Here is a 17,112-nt window from a genome sequence, read left to right as displayed (position 1 = left end):
CTATGACAGGAACTGTTTGTGGGAGAACAGGGGCAGAGGGAAATGGAATCACCAGAAACATACATAACTTCAAATTTCTGTGTGGCTTAGTGTTGTGGCATGACATACTGTTTGAAATAAATGTTTAAGCAAGAGACTCCAAGGTGTTGACCTTGATATATCTGGAGCAATGGAACAACTGGACAAAGCAAAGTCGTACCTACGGCCTGGTCTACACTAGGCGTTTATGTCGAAGTTAGCGCCGTTACATCGAATTAACCCTGCACCCGTCCACACTGCGATGCTATTTAGTTCGACATAGAGGTCTCTTTAATTCGACTTCTGTACTCCTCCCCGACGAGGGGAGTAGCGCTAAATTCGACATGGCCATGTCGAATTAGGCTAGGTGTGGATGGAAATAGACGCTAATAGCTCTGGGAGCTATCCCACAGTGCACCACTCTGTTGTCGCTCTGGACAGCAGTACGAGCTCGGATGCTCTGACCAGCCACACAGGAAAAGCCCCGGGAAAATTTGAATTTGAATTCCTTTTCCTGTCTGGCCAGTTTGAATCTCATTTCCTGTCTGGACATCGTGGCGAGCTCAGCAGCACTGGCAACGATGCAGAGCTCTCCAGCATTGATGGCCGTGCAATCTCTGAATAGAAAGAGGGCCCCAGCATGGACTGATCGGGAAGTCTTGGATCTCATCGCTGTGTGGGGCGATGAGTCCGTGCTTTCCGAGCTGCGCTCCAAGAAACGGAATGCAAAGATCTATGAGAAGATCTCTAAAGACATGTCAGAGAGAGGATACAGCCGGGATGCAACGCAGTGCCGCGTGAAAATCAAGGAGCTGAGACAAGGCTACCAGAAGACCAAAGAGGCAAACGGACGCTCCAGATCCCATGCCCAGACATCCCGTTTCTACGAGGCACTGCATTCCATCCTCGGTGCGGCCGCCACCACTACCCCACCACTGACCGTGGACTCTGAGGATGGGATATTGTCCACGGCCGGTTCCTCGGACATGTTAGGGGACGGGGAAGATGAGGAAGGAGATGAGGAGGACGAGGCAGTCAGCAGCGCTCACAACGCTGATTTCCCCGACAGCCAGGATCTCTTCATCACCCTTACAGAGATCCCCTACCAACCGTCCCCAGCCGTTACCCCGGACACAGAATCTGGGGAAGGATCAGCCAGTAAGTGTTTTAAACATCTAAACATTTATTTTTAACAGAACAGGAATATTAACAATTAAAAGAATGGGTTGTTCATGATTACTTTGCCCTAGGCGCTTAACGGTTCAGTCATGGGCAGTGCAAGTTTTGAAAAAAAATCTAGCAATGTCCGGTTTTGCGTGATTGTCCTGCCCAAGCCGCTCTACTGTTTAGTCCTTGCTACTGCAGCTACAGTAAAATGCGGTCTATATGTCCGGGGATAGAGCAGAAATCCTCCTGGGACATCTCGATGAAGCTCTCCTGGAGGTAATTGGAAAGCCGTTGCATGAGGTTCCTGGGGAGAGCGGCCTTATTGGATCCTCCGTAGTACGACACGTTGCCGCGCCACGAGAAAATCAAGTACTCGGGAATCATTGCTCTGCACAGCAGGGCGGCATACGGCCCTGGTCTTTGGAGGCTTTCCCGGAGCATTCTCTCTTTCTCACTGTCAGAGATCCTCATCAGGGTGATGTCGCTCATGGTGACCTGCTTTGAATTACGTAAGGGGAATGTTAGTGTTGGGACTGCTTTCCCGTTCCTTAACAGAACTGTAATCGCTGGTTTGCAGCCACGCGGTGGCGGCGGGAGAGGGGCAGCCTACAGGGATCGTTCCCGGGGACAGCCGCGAGGGGGTGGGACAGGGGCAGAGTTCCTGCTTGCCGGATTGCTGGCAGCAGGGACTGACATTGCTTTCAATGTGAAATGAGGCCAGTGCTAATATAAAAGTTTTAAGCTGCCACAAGTCTACGGCTTACCATGTCTGCCTGCAACAGAAATTCCGTTGTGCTGCCCCGCTTCTCAAATGTGCTGTGCAAGACCCCAGGCACTGAATGCGAAGGCCGAGAATTCGACCATGTGCTGAGTGTGCATGTGATAGGTGCTGTGCATGGTCTTGTTCACAGAGAAAGACTATGTTCTTTTGTTCACAACTACATTTATCTTTCTGAGGAATTCACTCCCTTTTTCCCATTCCCACAGCCACATCTGCGACTGTCTCACAACCTAGCCTGGCATCACACTCCCAGAGGCTAGCGCAGATTAGGCGTAGGAAGAAGAGGACACGGGAGGACATGTTCTCGGAGCTTATGGCCTGCTCCCGAGCCCAGGCAGCACAGCAGACCCAGTGGCAGGAGAACTTGTCCCAAATGCACCACACAAACATGGATCGGGAGGAGAGGTGGCGGCAGGAAGACCAGCAGGCGACTCAAACGCTGCTTGGACTACTGAGGGAGCAAACGGACACGCTCCAGCGCCTTGTGGATGTTCTGCAGGAACGGAGGCAGGAGGACAGAGCCCCGCTGCAGTCTATCTGTAACCGCCCTCCCCCGCCACCAAGTCCCATACCCACCTCACCCAAAGTCCAAAGAAGGAGAGGCGGCAGAGTCCGTGCTAACTCTCACTCCACCCCTGCAGAGAGCTCTAGTAGCAGAAGACTCTCATTCCCCAAAATTTGACAAGTTCTTTCCTTCCCGCCTGACACAAGCCCCCGTCCAAGTTTCACCTCCCAGTTCCATGTGTAGTTGATAATAAAAAATACGTTTCTGTTAACTACTGTTTCCATCATGTTCTTTTGGAGGAGGAGGGGAAAGGGGGTTGGTAATTGGACAGGACAGTCACCTTTGGCAGGGTACATAGGCGGGGGCAGGTACAGCAGCAGGGCACATACACAGTGCAGTGACTAGTTACCCTGGTCAGTCTGGGAGGTTGTTTTCATGTTATGTGGTGGGGGGTGGGTTGCTCTGTGACTTTGTGGCGGGGGAGGGCAGTTACAGATCTTAAGCGGCGGTCCTTATGCAGGATCACAGAGCCACGCAGCAGGGGATCTGTAACCGTCCTCCCCCTGCCACAAAGTCACATAGCCCCCCCATACACACAGTCCCGATCAGGAGGGGTGACAGGCTCCGTTGAAACAACCATCCCACCACAGCGGAGCCTGTCAATCCTTGAGTTTAGAAGCTTCATTTGCGTCACTACACTACACCCGCTCCGCACCACAGTCTGCGTCCCAGTTTTAAAAAATTCCCGCGAAAACAGTAGTAAAGAAAACGGTGTGCATTAACAAAGTAGAACTGATTTTATTTCGAAACGTGTGTTGGAAGGGGGGTGAAGGGGGTATGTAACTGGAGAGGATAGTCAACATTAACTGGGTAAAGAAACGGGGGCAGGTTCAGCTTCTCTGTACACAAACTTTAAAGTCACAGGTTACCCTGCTCACTCAGGAACTTAGCTTTCAAAGCCTCCCGGATGCACAGCGCGTCCCGCTGGTCTCTTCTAATCGCCCGGCTGTCTGGCTGTGCGTAATCAGAAGCCAGGCTATTTTCCTCAACCTCCCACCCCGCCATAAAGGTCTCCCCCTTGCTCTCACAGAGATTGTGGAGCACACAGCAAGCTGCTATAACAATGGGGATATTGGTTTCGCTGAGATCACAGCGAGTCAGTAAGCTTCTCCATCTCCCCTTGAGACGGCCAAAAGCACACTCCACCACCATTCTGCACTTGCTCAGACGGTAGTTGAAGAGTTCTTTTTCACTGTCCAGGGCGCCAGTATAGGGCTTCATGAGCCAGGGCATTAGCGGGTAGGCTGGGTCCCCGAGGATGACTATAGGCATCTCCACATCCCCAACAGTTATTTTGTGGTCTGGGAAGTAAATACCTTGCTGCAGCCGTCTAAACAGACCAGAGTTCCTGAAAACACGAGCGTCATGAACCTTGCCCGGCCATCCGACGTAGATGTTGGTAAAACATCCCCTGTGGTCCACCAGTGCTTGCAGCACCATGGAAAAGTAGCCCTTTCTGTTAATGTACTGGCTGGCCTGGTGGTCCGGTGCCAGGATAGGGATGTGAGTTCCATCTATGGCCCCACCGCAGTTTGGGAATCCCATCGCTGCGAAGGCATCTATGATCGCCTCCACGTTTCCCAGGGTCACTACCTTTGGCAGCAGTACATCAACGATTGCCTTGGCTACTTGCATCACAACAACCCCCACGGTAGATTTGCCCACCCCAAACTGGTTCGCGACTGACCGGTAGCTGTCTGGCGTTGCAAGCTTCCAGAGGGCTATGGCCACTCGCTTCTGGACAGTCAGGGCAGCTCGCAACCGGGTGTCATTGCGCTTCAGGGCAGGGGACAGCAACTCACAAAGTTCCAGGAAAGTTCCTTTCCGCATGCGAAAGTTTCGCAGCCACTGGGATTCATCCCAGACCTGCAGCACTATGCGGTCCCACCACTCAGTGCTTGTTTCCGGGGCCCAGAATCGCCGTTCCACGGCATCAACATGACCCATTGCCACCGTGATGTCCTCGGCGCTGGGTCCCGTGCTTTCTGAGAGGTCTGTGCTACTCTCAGACTTCAGGCCCTCACCGCGGTGCCGTAGCCTCCTCACCTGACTTATCTGCATCTGCCTCAGGGAAAGGTGTATGATAAGCTGCGAGGCGTTGAGAGTGGCCACAACTGCAGCGATGGTCACAGCATGCTCCATGCTCGCAGTGCTGTGGCGTCCGCACTGTCACTGACTAGAAAAGTGCGCGAACTGATTTCCCGCCGGCGCTTTCAGGGAGGGAGGGCGGGAGTGATGGACAGATGACGACAGTTACCCAAAAGCACCCTGGACACATTTTTTTTACCCAGAAGGCTTTTGCGGCTACACCCAGAATTCCAATGGGCAGCGGGGACTGCGGGAACTGTGGGATAGCTGACCACAGTGCACTGCTTCGAATGTCGACGCTTTCCCCGTTAGTGTGGACTCACAAAGTCGAATTACTGTCCTTAGTGTGGACACATACGTTCGACTTTGCAATATCGATTCCAAAAATTCGATTTAAGTAAAATCGAACTACTCTCATAGTGTAGACATGGCCTACAGTATTACCGGTCAGATGAGGGATTTCAAAACGTTCTGAAGAGTGCACAGAAGTTGGCAAAGGAACTTCACACTGAAGCTATTTTCCCATCCGTTCAAGAATACAAGAATCACCGAAGAAGAAGACATTTTGATTATGAGGCATTGGATAATCCCATAAGAGACCCCAAACAACAATTCAAAGTTGAATTCTTTAACCAGGTGCTAGATTGTGCAACACAGTCAGCTGAAGAACGTTTCATGCAGCTCAAGGAACACAGCAGTATATTTGGGATGTTGTATCATATTCCAAAACTCCTCACTGTACCTGAAGAAGACCTACACCAGCAATGCAGGGCACTACAGACAGTGTTGACACATGATGACATGCGCGATATTGATGCGAGTGATTTAGGTGATGAACTGAAAGCCCTTTCAAGATACATTTCAGCAGGATCAACTCCAAAGGCTGTTCTGGAATATATGTGAACAAATAAGATGACCACCCTCTTTCCAAATGCATTTGTTACTCTGTGTAAACTTCTAACACTTCCTGTAACAGTTGCCAGTGGAGAACACAGCTTCTCCAAGCTGAAGTTAATAAAAACACATCTACACTCCACAATGACACAGGAGAGGCTGGTCGGCCTTGCAACCATCTCAATAGAGCATGAGCTGGCCCAGACTGTGGACCTTCACGAAGCAGTTCAAATCTTTGCAACCAAGAAGGCACAGAAAGCACCACTTTGATTATTTAAACAGATAAAAATGCCAGTGTTTACTATGCAGACAAGAAAAGTTACATTTGCTGTTCAGGCATTTGAAAGTTAAGTGTTACTTAACATTTTTGAACAAAGCATTTTAAGTTGTTAGTTCTCCTTTATTGGGGTAGGTAGCAGAGCAGTACCATGAGAGGAGTAGAACAGGAAGAAGGCAGAATTGAGACCTTTCAAAGTTTTGGCCCAAGCGAGGGGGCATGGAGGCGTCATTTGAGATCCCAGCCTCACATGCCAAAATGTTGTGGGCCTGGCCCTGTTTCCACACTTCTAAAATCATCGCAGTTATGGCCCCATTCTTTTAAGGCAGTGGTCCCCAAGCTGTGGGGCACACCCCGTGTGGGTATGGATGTGTGGACGGAGGAACATTTGGGGGTGCACATGGCAGGGTTTGGGCCAGCCCCCATAAGGGGTGGGGCGGGAGGTCCACACAGCCACAGCTTCACCCTCGTTCCCTTTGTGAGCCCAGGCCAATTCTTCCTCTAGCCCCAGCTCTTTTCCCAGTCTCCAGTTCAGCCCCCAGCTCCACCTTCAGCCTAAGCTATAGCTATAGCTCCAGCTGCAGTGTAGACATAATTTATATTGCAAGTCTTGTAATGTTTGGAGTTTCTCCTAATGCCCCACCTCCTGAAGTTATGTGAATCTCACCTTTCAAAATAACTTTCTAGCCCTTCTGTTAGCAGAGAAGCCACAGGTAAGTCCAGAACATGGAGACCTGGGTGAAGGGTTGGAATTGGGGGGAGGGGGAGAACTTGGGGAGTCATAGCAGCAACAAGGGGAAATTGACACAATGAGCCCAAAGAATGAGCAATTAAATCAACTGGTTGTATGCAATGTTATTGTGTATAAATATATGTCAAGTAAAGTCTTTTATGAAAGCTGGTAATGTTCTGGCCTTGATGAGGTCTGTATACAGGTTATGGCTACGAATGTCTGCATATGTGTGTGTATATATGTAGAACATTGTCACTGAACTAGGAAGTAACAACTACAGCATCACCTCACAACAGAGGGTGAATAATCAGGCAGGGAGGGGCATGCCCCGAGCTATTTGTTTACATGAATCTAACTCCAAGCACCTAGCATTGTACAACCTAGAGAAAGACAGTGGTGGACCGTTAAAGTTAATGGAAAGCCATTGAAATTGAAAAGAAAAACCCTGCCTTGTAAAACTAAGGGCATGTCTACACTACAAAATTAAGTTGACTTAAGTTAGGTCGACCTATAGCCACCACAGTAATTAAATCAGCTCTTTGTGTCCACACTGCTCCTTCTATCAGCAGTGCATGTCCTCACCAGGAGTGCTTGCACTGGCTTAAGTGGGGCTCTGGGGCATTGACTGCAAAAGCTCAAGCTGTCAGCCTCAGGGCTAGTGCCGGGGGGTGGAGGGGAGAGAGGGAAACACGACTCCAGCGGTCAGCAGCAGCAACAGGCAATGTAAGCAACTCATTGTCTACATAGACACTGCATTAACCTAACCACATCAACTCAAGCACGATGCCTCTCAAAGAGGTGGAGTTAAGTCAGCACAGTGAGTGAGTTAAATTGGCAGGAAGAACTTTGTAGTGTAGACACTTACACAGTGAGGTAGATGTAAGCTGCCTTATGTCAACCTAACTCTGTAGTGTAGACCAGGCCTAAGAAAGGAGGGAATTTCCCCGACTCTGTGTAACCATTAATTACCATAGTCTGAGAGAAAGGGGGGGGGGGAAGAACTGCAAACTGTGTTAAAAAGGGAAGAGGGTTTGCAGTGAAGGCTCTCCAGAAACTGAGGACCAACATCTAAGCAGGGTACTTCCATGGACCACTCTAGGACCAAGAGCATGCTGGGAAACTATCCAGAGGCAACAGGTAGCTTGTATTAAAAAGGGAATTTCACTAACACAGAAGTGCAATGCTTGAGATTGTGTCTTTGGGTTTATTTTCTGTGCAACTTGTCTGTTGCTTTTCCTTACTATTTCATCTTTGAACATGTGATTTTTCTGTTAAACTGTTTATTTTTACCCCAAGCAGGTCTCTATTGTGCATACTGTGTGGAGTGTGTACACTAAAGTGAACTGATAACTGGAGGCATGTTTCACTCTTTTGGGGGTGATGAACCAGAGGGGAAGTCCAAGTGTCTGTAGTTAAGAACTTGGGGAGGTGGATTTGGGGGTGACCTCTGGACCAGAAGGGCAAATGGAGTCACCCTGAAAGGAGCAACTAGGCTGGTGGAAGCCAGAGTGAGACCTTTATGCTTGTAGGCTGGCTATTGGTGTCAGTCCTGAGCCATAACAGCATAGCATGAAGCACCCAGAGTTACAAACAGATGGTGACAGAACCCCTAACTGGTCTGGGTGATCCCCAAAATGTCACGGGAATATAGAAGGGAAATCTAACGACATCTTAGATGTTCATATACTGATGCAAGGAGTATGGGGAATAAATCTACTTGAAATACTAGAAAGAACTAGAAATACTAGTGAATAATCCCAATTACAGCATAATTGGCACCACAGACATGGTGGGATAATTCACATGACTGGAATATTGGTATAGAAGAGTACAGCTGGTCAAGAATGACAGGCAGGGAAAAGAGGGAGGAGGCGTTGCCTTGTATCTCTCACAGATGTGTACACTTGCACTGAGGTTGAGATAGAAGTGGGAGGCAGACCTGTTGAAAGTCTCCAGGAAAGGATAAAAGGGATAAAAAAACCAAGGGTGATGTTATGGTAGGGTCTGCTATAGATCATCTGACCAGGAAGAAGAGGTGGATGAGGCATTTTTTTAAACAACTAACAAAATCATCCAAAACGCAGGACTTGGTGGTGGTGATAGATGCCTGGTTGGCTGAAGTCCCCTGTTTGGAAAATGCAGCAGGGCACAGATTATCCAACAAGTTCTTGGAATACACTGGAGACAACTTTTTAGAACAGAAGTGACTAGGGGAGAGGCTGTTCTAGATTTGATTCTGACAAATAGGGTTGAGAATTTGAAGCTGGCAGGCAGTTTGGTTGAAAGTAACCATGAAAAGATAGAGTTCATGATTCTAAGGCACGGTAAGAGGGAAAACGCAGAATAAAGACAATAGACTTCAAAAGAAGGCAGACTTTAACAAACTCAGACGATTGGTAAGTAAGATCCTGTGGGAAGCAAGTCTAAGGGGAAAATAGTTCAGGAGAGCTGGCAGTTTTTTAAACAGACATTAAGGGCACAAAGGCACTATCCCAATGCATAGGAAAGATGGGAAGTATAGTAAGATACCACCTTGGCTTAACCAGGAGATCATCAATGACCTGAAACTCAAAAAATAGTCATACAAAAAAGTGGAAACTAGATCAAATTATGAAGGCTGAACATATATATTAAAAACACACACACACACAACACAGTATGTAGGGACAATGTAGGGACAAAATTAGGAAGACCAAGGCACAAAACAAGATTAACAAAAAAAATATTTTACTAATATATTAGTAACAAGAGAAAGACCAAGGAGAGGTAGGCCTGTTACTCAAAGAGAAGGGAAAGACAATAACAGAATGCAGTGATGGCTAATGTGTTAAATGCCCCTTGTTTCAGTTTTCACCAAAAAGGTTAACAGTGATCAGATGTCAAATATAGTGAACATCAGTGTAAATCGGGTAGAATCTGAGGCTAAAATAAGGAAAAGAACAAGTTAAGAATTATATTGGCCAGGTTTACACTACATCTACACTACAGACTTCTATCAGTAGAACTACATCACTCGGGGGTGTGAAAAACCCACACCCCTGAGCAACATAGTTATAGCAGCCTAACACCCCGTGTAGATAGAACTATGTTGGTGGGGGAGCATCTTCCACTGATATAGCTACCGCCGCTTGCAGAGGTGAATTAACTACACCGCTGGGAGAAGCTCTCCTGTTGGTATAGGTACATCTTCAGTTAAGTGCTGCAGCTGCGCTGATGCAGTGTTTTGAGCATAGTCCTGCCCTTAGAAAAGTTGTGTCTTCAGATTGGCAGGGTCTGATGAAATACATCCTAGAATACTTATAGAACTGGCTGAAGAGATCTGTGCCATTGGCAAATATCTTTGAGAACCCATGGAAGACAGAAGAGATCCCAGAGGACTGGAAAAGGACAAATATAGTACTTATCTATAACAAGTGGAATAAGAACAACTCAGGAAATTATAGCCCAGTCATCTTAACTTTGTACTCAGAAAGATTATGGACCAAATAAACCAGCAATTTGTAAGTGCCTAGAAGATAAGTGACAAGTAACAGTCAACATGGATTTGTCAAGAACAAATCATGTCAATCCAACTTAGCCTTCTTTGACAGGGTAACAAGACTTGAGAAATCCCAACTTTAGAAAGGCTTTTGATACTGTCTCACATGACCTTCTCATAAGCAAACTAGGAAAATATAACCTAGACAAACCTACTATAAAATGGGTGCATAATTGATTGGAAAACCATATTCAGAAGGTAGTTATCAGTGGTTCACAGTCTAGCTGGAAGAGCATATCGAGTGGGGTCCAACAGGGATCTGTCCTTCATCTAGTTCTATTCAATATCTTCATAAATGATTTGGATAACAGTATAAAGAGTACACATAAAGTTTGTGGACAATACTAAGCTAGAAGGGGTTGCAAGTGTTTTGGAGGACATGATTAGAATTCAAAATTAGCTTGACAAAAACTGGAGAAATTATCTGAGATAAATAGCATGAAATTCAATAAGGACAAATGGAAAGTATTCCATATAAGAAGGAATAATCATTTGCACAAATATAAAATGGGAAATGACTGTCTAGCAAGGAGTACTACAGAAGTGGATCTGGGAGTTATAATGGATCACAAACTAAATGAGTCAATGAAATATTGTTGCAAAAATTTATACACACACACAGAGCAAACATCATTCTGGGATGTATATATCAGGAGTGTTGTGAGCAAGACATGAGCAGTAATTCTTCCACTCTATTCAGCACTGATAAGGCCTCAACTGCAGTACTGTGTTCAGTTCTGGCACCACACTTTGGGAAAGATGGAGACAAATTGAGGAAAGCCCAGAGGACAGCAACAAAAATGATGAAAGGTCTAGAAAATGTGACCTACGAGGAAAGACTGAAAAAATTGGGTTTATTTAGTGTGGAGAGAAAGCAACTGAAGGGGGAAACATAACTGTCTTCAAGTATGTAAAACGTTGTTATAAAAAGGAGGGTGATAAGTTGTTATAAAGAGGAGGGTGATAAATTGTTCTCCTTCTCCACTGAGGAAAGGACAAGGAGTAATAGGCTTAAATTGTAGCAAGGGAGATTTAAGTTAGACGTTCGGGAAAAAAATTCTTAACTGTAAGGGTAGTTAAACACTGGAACAAGTTACCTAGGGAGGTTGTGGAATCACCTTCATTGGAGCTTTTTAAGAACCGGTTAGACAAACAACTGTCAGGGACAGTCTAGATAATACTTTGTCCTTCCTCAGTGCAGGGGACTGGACTAGATGACCTCTTGATGTCCCTTCCAGTCCTACATTTCTATGATTCAAACCTCAAAAGGCTTGAAAGTAACACACTTTTTTTTAAAAAATCATTCTTTTTGAGGGCCTGTCCCATCATTCTTGGGCTCTTGGTTGGCAAAACTGTCACATCCTCTCCTTTCTAGAGGAAACTCACCCTTTCCTCTAGATCAGCGGTTCTCAAACTGTGGGTTGGGACCCCAAAGTGGGTCACGACCCCATCTTAATAGGATTGCCAGGGCTGTTGTTAGACTTGCTGGGGCCGGGGGCTGAAACCCAAACCCCACCGCCCGGGGCCAAAGCCCTAAGGCTTCAGCCATAGGTGACAGAACTCAGGCTTCAGCTTTATCCCTGGTTAGTGGGTCTCAGGTTGCAGCTCCCCCACCCCCCCACCAATGGCTGAAGTCCTTGGGGCTTTGGCCCCTCTGCTGGGGCAACGAGGCTCTGGCAGGCTCAGGGTTCAGTCCTACCTCCTGGGGTCGTGTAGTAATTTTTGTTGTCAGTAGGGGGTTGCAGGGCAATGAAGTTTGAGAACCCTCTGCTCTAGATAGAACATATCAGTTACCTGCCCTTGCATTGAGAGCCCTGATGGAAGTTAGAGTGAATTGATTTGATTATATTGCTCAATTTACCATGTTGACATGAACCTCTCTGTATCAAACTATAAATTGGCTGAAGTCTAGTTACCTCCTGAAGTTGTCATGTTTTAACAAAGGCAAAAACATTTAAAGCACTATTTCCATTTAAAAAGTCACGCACTCTATGTATTCAATTTGAGTTCAAACTAAATGAGAGTAATGTAGATAAATATATATCTGCTGATATGCTGTGTGTATGTATGCAGAAGAAATACAATGAGAAAAATTTAAATACTGGATTTTGCTAGTGTAGTAGTCTGACCTGATGTATCAGGTTTAAAGATAACATTGGCTTTTGATGAAAATACAGCAGACTAGTGATGTAAACTTGCAAAAACCAATCTTTCCTAAATAAAGTTTTAGATATGAAAATAAAATATCAGCTGTTTTTATATGCATGGATTTTGTTAAATCATTGGTTTGAAGAAAAATGTGTAGATTGGAATTCAATTTTGTTTTTCTTCCAGCCTAACTGATTTCAGAAAGGTATTGAGCTTTGCTTGATATGCTCTAGCTGCCAGATAAACTTGTTAGTTACTTTAAGTAAACTTTTAAAGATTGTGTGTAAGTCAGAGACTGTGTGTGGAGGCAAGGAGCTAGGGCGAATGTAATTCCCCTTATCAAAACAACCCTTAGTTCAATACACACTGGGTGCCATACAGAAAGGAGAGATGGAAATGGAAGGGGATGTTCCCTTCTGGGCCAGATTGTGACCAGCCTGCGTATGACGCAAGCTGCCTCCTCAACTTTGCAACTGGTTCTAGAGTAGAGTGCACATCAGTCTTGTGCTTTGGGAAACACAGGGCCTGCTCCCTTCATGTGTACCCACATCGCCTCCAACAGCAGCTGCCAGGGCTGGTGCACCAGGGTAGCTCCAACCCAGCGGCTTGATAGCAGTTCTTTTGGGTGAGTGGGATCTATCTCATTAAAGATGCCCCTACCCACACCACCAGCACTCAGGGTCTGCTCTGCAGAGCTCTGGGGAAGGAGGGAGTCTGCCCCCTTAAGGTAATATAAAGGGGCCCTACTCACACACCAGCTACAACAACTGGAAGCCAGCCCATCTATACTGATCCAGCCTGGCAGCCCCAACATGTGCACATGCAAGCTAAGCTGAATGTCTGGAGCACAAAGTGTCACACTGTTCTTGACCCATCAATGCCGATATACCACATACAGTCTTGTACCCCAGAAGAGGCTATATATGGAAGAATTTGTACCATAGAATCATAGGGTTAAAACAGACCACAAGTGTCATTTAGTCTAGCCCCCTGCCAAGATGCAGGATTTGTTGTGTCTAAACTATCCAAGACAGATGGCTATCCAGCCTCCTTTTGAAAACCTCCAGTGAAGCAGCTTCCACAACCTACCTAGGCAGTTTGTTCCATTGTCATACTGCTTTTACAGTTAGGAAATTTTTCCTGAGATTTAATCTAAATCTGCTATGCTGTAGTTTGAACCCATTGCCTCTGTGACAAGAGAGAACAACTTTTCTCCATTTTTATGGCAGCCTTTCAAGTATTTGAAGACTGTTAGTCCCCCCTTAATCTCTTCTTTTCCAAACTAAACATACCCAGTTCCTTCAGCCTTTGCTCATATGGCTTGTGTTCCATCCCTTTGATCATCTTTGTCACTTGCCTCTAGATCCTTTCCAGTTTCTCCACTTCCTTTCTATACATTGGTGACCAAAATTGGACACAGTACTCCAGCACTCAGTAAAGCAGTACTATCACATACTCTGACTTGCATGCTATGCCTCTGTTAATGCAACCTAAAATTGCATTTGCTTTTTTTGCAACAGCATTGCATTGTTGACTCATGTTGAGGTTGTGATCTAACACAGCTCCCAGATCCTCCTCAGCAGTACCACTGTCAATCCAGTTATCTCCCATTCTGTATTTGCTTTTTCTTCCTTAAGTGTAGCACCTTACATTTGTCGTTGTTTAATTTCATTTTGTCTATAGCCCAGTTCTCCAATTTATCAAGATCCTTTGAATTTTAGTTCTATCCTCCAAAGTGTTGGCAACTCCCCCTAGCTTTGTGTCACCTATAAATTTGATCAGTGTGTTCTCTATTCCTACATCCAGGTCATTAATAAAGATGCTAAATAACACCAGACCCAGAACTGATCCCTGTGGCTCTGACATTTTTTGGTTTGTTTGTGTTTGTTTGTTTGGGGGGGGGGGTTGTAGATGTTGTTGGGTTGTTGTTGTTTTTTTGCTACTCTACATACTTTGGCCATTTAAGATGACCAGTGAGGTAATAGTATGCTTGATGTAATCAAGTGTGCCAAATGTCAAGTGTAGACCATGGGTCAATGCCACCCTGACACACACGCCAAATTTACTCTGTGGCCTCAACTTCACCGTCCAACAGGCAATACGCCTATTGAAGCCAAAGAGTGTATGTCCATCCATCTGAACACAAGATTGGGCCCTAAATATTTAATGAATTTGTCACAGGGAAGTCAAAAGTCTTCAAAACAAATCTCCTTGTTTACTCAACTCCTAGTAAATTAGTGGAATATTAATACAGTAAAATTTTACTTAAGAGTGAATGGTGCTTATTGTGGCATAAGATTTCCTGGACTTAAAAACTGTCTTGGTATTTCAGTAGCATGTAGGAGCCCAAGTCACAGCTCAGGATCCCATTGTTCTGGGCTCTGTACAAACACAACAAAGAAGGCTTCAGCCTCCCAGTTAACAGGTGAACTTCTCCATCTTAGTAATGAAGCTTCTGGAGAAGCTTTTTTACTGCTAATGCAGCAATGTCACTGGTGGTCAATGAGAATCAATGGGTTCTAATTGGTTACAACAGGGGACTGCAAGATAGGACTTCTGGATTCTGTTCCTGGCCCTATCACTGCCTTGGTCTGAGACCTAGGGCGAATCTCTTAGGTTAACCCTGAATGCATTGCAAAATGTAGGTGCTCAGCACCTCTTAATATCAGAGACAAAGTGTCTCCGAGTGGGCACCCAAAAATGGAGGATTCAAAAACAGGAGCCATTTTTCATTTTCCCTGGGCTACATGTTCCCTCTGCTGTATGTAGAGAAGCAAAAACACAAATGTGATGCAAAAGGACATTGAGCTAGGCAGCTACAGAGCAGCAATCCATAGCAATGCACAGCAGCTATAAGTGAATGTAGATCCTTGTCTTTTCCTCATTAAAATTAAGTGCTTGCCTGTGGTGAAGGGGCATGCTGTTTCTTTAAATCTATGGTAGGGAGTTTGAGGCATAAGATCTACAGGGAAACAGAACAGTTTTAAGAAATAATCCTGTTTACGTGTTCTAAAAAGGTTACCTTATTAGCAGTAACAAGTCACTTCATAACACAAGTGGTGCAGAGGTTTAAAATAATTGGGCTCCTGGCTACCCTGGAACAAATTGATAAACTAAACAGCAATAAGTCACCAGGACCAGATGGTATTCACTCAACAGTCCTGAAGGAACTCAAATGTGAAATTGCAAAACTACTAACTGTACTCTGTAACCTATCATTTAAATCAGCTTCTGTACCAAATGACTGGAGGATAGCTAATGTGACGCCAATCTTTAAAAAGGGCTCCAGAGGTGAGCCTGGCAATTACAGGCCGGTAAGCCTGACTTCAGTACCAGGCAAACTAGTTGAAACTATGTAAAGAAGAAAATTGTCAGACACATAGATGAACAATTTGTTGGGGAAGTGTCAACATGGGTTTTTTTAAAGGGAAATCATGCCTCATCAATCTACTAGAATTCTTTGAGGGGGTCAACAAGCATTTTGGACAAGGGGGATCCAGTGGATATAGTGTACTTAGATTTTCAGAAAGCCTTTGACAAGGTCCCTCATCAAAGGTTCTTAAGCAAAGTAAGCTGTCATGGGGTAAGAGGGCAGGTCCTCCCCTGGATTGGTGACTGGTTAAAAGATAGGAAACAAAAGGTAGGAATAAACGGTCTGTTTTCAGAATGGAGAGAGGTGAATAGTGGTGTCCCCCAAGGGTCTTTACTGAGATCAGTCCTTTTCAATATATTCATAAACGATCTGGAAAAAAGGGGTAAACGGTGAGGTGGCAAAATTTGCAGATGATACAAAACTACTCAAGATAGTTAAGTCCAGGCAGACTGCGAAGAGCTCTCAAAACTGGGTAACTGGGCAACAAAATGGCAGTTCAAATTCAATGTTGATAAATGCAAAGTAATGCACATTGGAAAACATAATCCCAATTATACATATAAAATGATGGGGTCTAAATAACCTGTTACCACTAAAGAAAGTTCTTTGAAAACATCCACTCAGTGTGCAATGGCAGTCAAAAAAGCAGACAGAATGTTGGGCATCATTAAGAAAGTTATAGATTATAAGATGGAAAATATCATATTGCCCCTATATAAATCCATGGCACGCCCACATCTTGAACACTGCGTGCAGATGTGGTCACCTCATCTCAAAAAAGATATATTGGAATTGGAAAAGGTTCAGAAAAGGGCAACAAAAATGATTTGGGGTATGGAATGGCTGCCGTATGAGGAGAGACCAATAAGATTGGGACTTCTCAGCTTGGAAAAGAGACAACTAAGGGGGGAAATGATAGCGGTCTATAAAATCATGACTGGTGTGAAGAAAGTAAATAAGGAAATGTTATTTACTTCTTCTCATAACACAAGAACTAGGGGTCACCAAATGAAATTAATAGGCAGCAGGTTTAAAACAAACAAAAGGAAGTATTTCCTCACACAATGCAGAGTCAACCTGTGGAACTCTTTGCCAGAGGATGTTGTGAAGGCCAAGACTATAACTGGGTTCAAAAAAGAACTAGATAAATTCATGGAGGATAGGTCCATCGATGGCTATTAGCCACGATGGGCAGGGATGGTGTCCCTAGCCTCTGTTTGCCAGGAGCTGGGAATGGGTGACGGGATGGATCACTTCATGATTATCTGTTCCGTTCATTCCTTTTGGGGCACCTGGCATTGGCCAGTCAGAGGACAGGGTACTGGGCTAGATGGACCTTTGGTCTGACCCAGTATGGCTGCTCTTATGTTCTTATGTGCCCTCCCCCCATTTTAAGCACAGCAATCCTATTTCCCATCCTGCAGTAACACAAAGCACAGACAGCAGAGCTTGCAAGGAAGTGAGACCAGAGTCACAAAGCAAATTATTCTTTGTAAACTAAGGCGTCTGTCCTGAAACTTGGTCTTTGGG

General features: G+C 45.3%; 1 protein-coding gene across 1 annotated transcript; it reads left to right on the top strand.

Annotated features, from left to right (window-relative positions):
• The first annotated feature begins 220 nt into the window (after window positions 1-220).
• On the top strand, window positions 221-2,648 carry LOC135977524 (uncharacterized). Its single transcript, XM_065578795.1, has 2 exons — window positions 221-1,176; window positions 2,173-2,648. Exons 1-2 carry the CDS (start codon window positions 600-602, stop codon window positions 2,646-2,648), a joined length of 1,053 nt encoding a protein of 350 aa, XP_065434867.1. The 5' UTR covers window positions 221-599.
• The last annotated feature ends 14,464 nt before the right edge of the window (window positions 2,649-17,112 follow it).

Source organism: Chrysemys picta, unplaced genomic scaffold, assembly GCF_011386835.1.
Source record: "Chrysemys picta bellii isolate R12L10 unplaced genomic scaffold, ASM1138683v2 scaf2, whole genome shotgun sequence".
NCBI lineage: Eukaryota > Metazoa > Chordata > Testudines > Emydidae > Chrysemys > Chrysemys picta.
This window is presented reverse-complemented; position numbering and strand designations above follow the sequence as displayed.

Excerpts from the sequence above, each read along its gene's own strand:
- LOC135977524 (XM_065578795.1), top strand. The coding sequence starts at position 600 with ATGCAGAGCTCTCCAGCATTGATGGCCGTGCAATCTCTGAATAGAAAG. Across the intron at positions 1,177-2,172 it reads ATCTGGGGAAGGATCAGCCA|CCACATCTGCGACTGTCTCA; the intron begins GTAAGTGTTTTA and ends CCATTCCCACAG.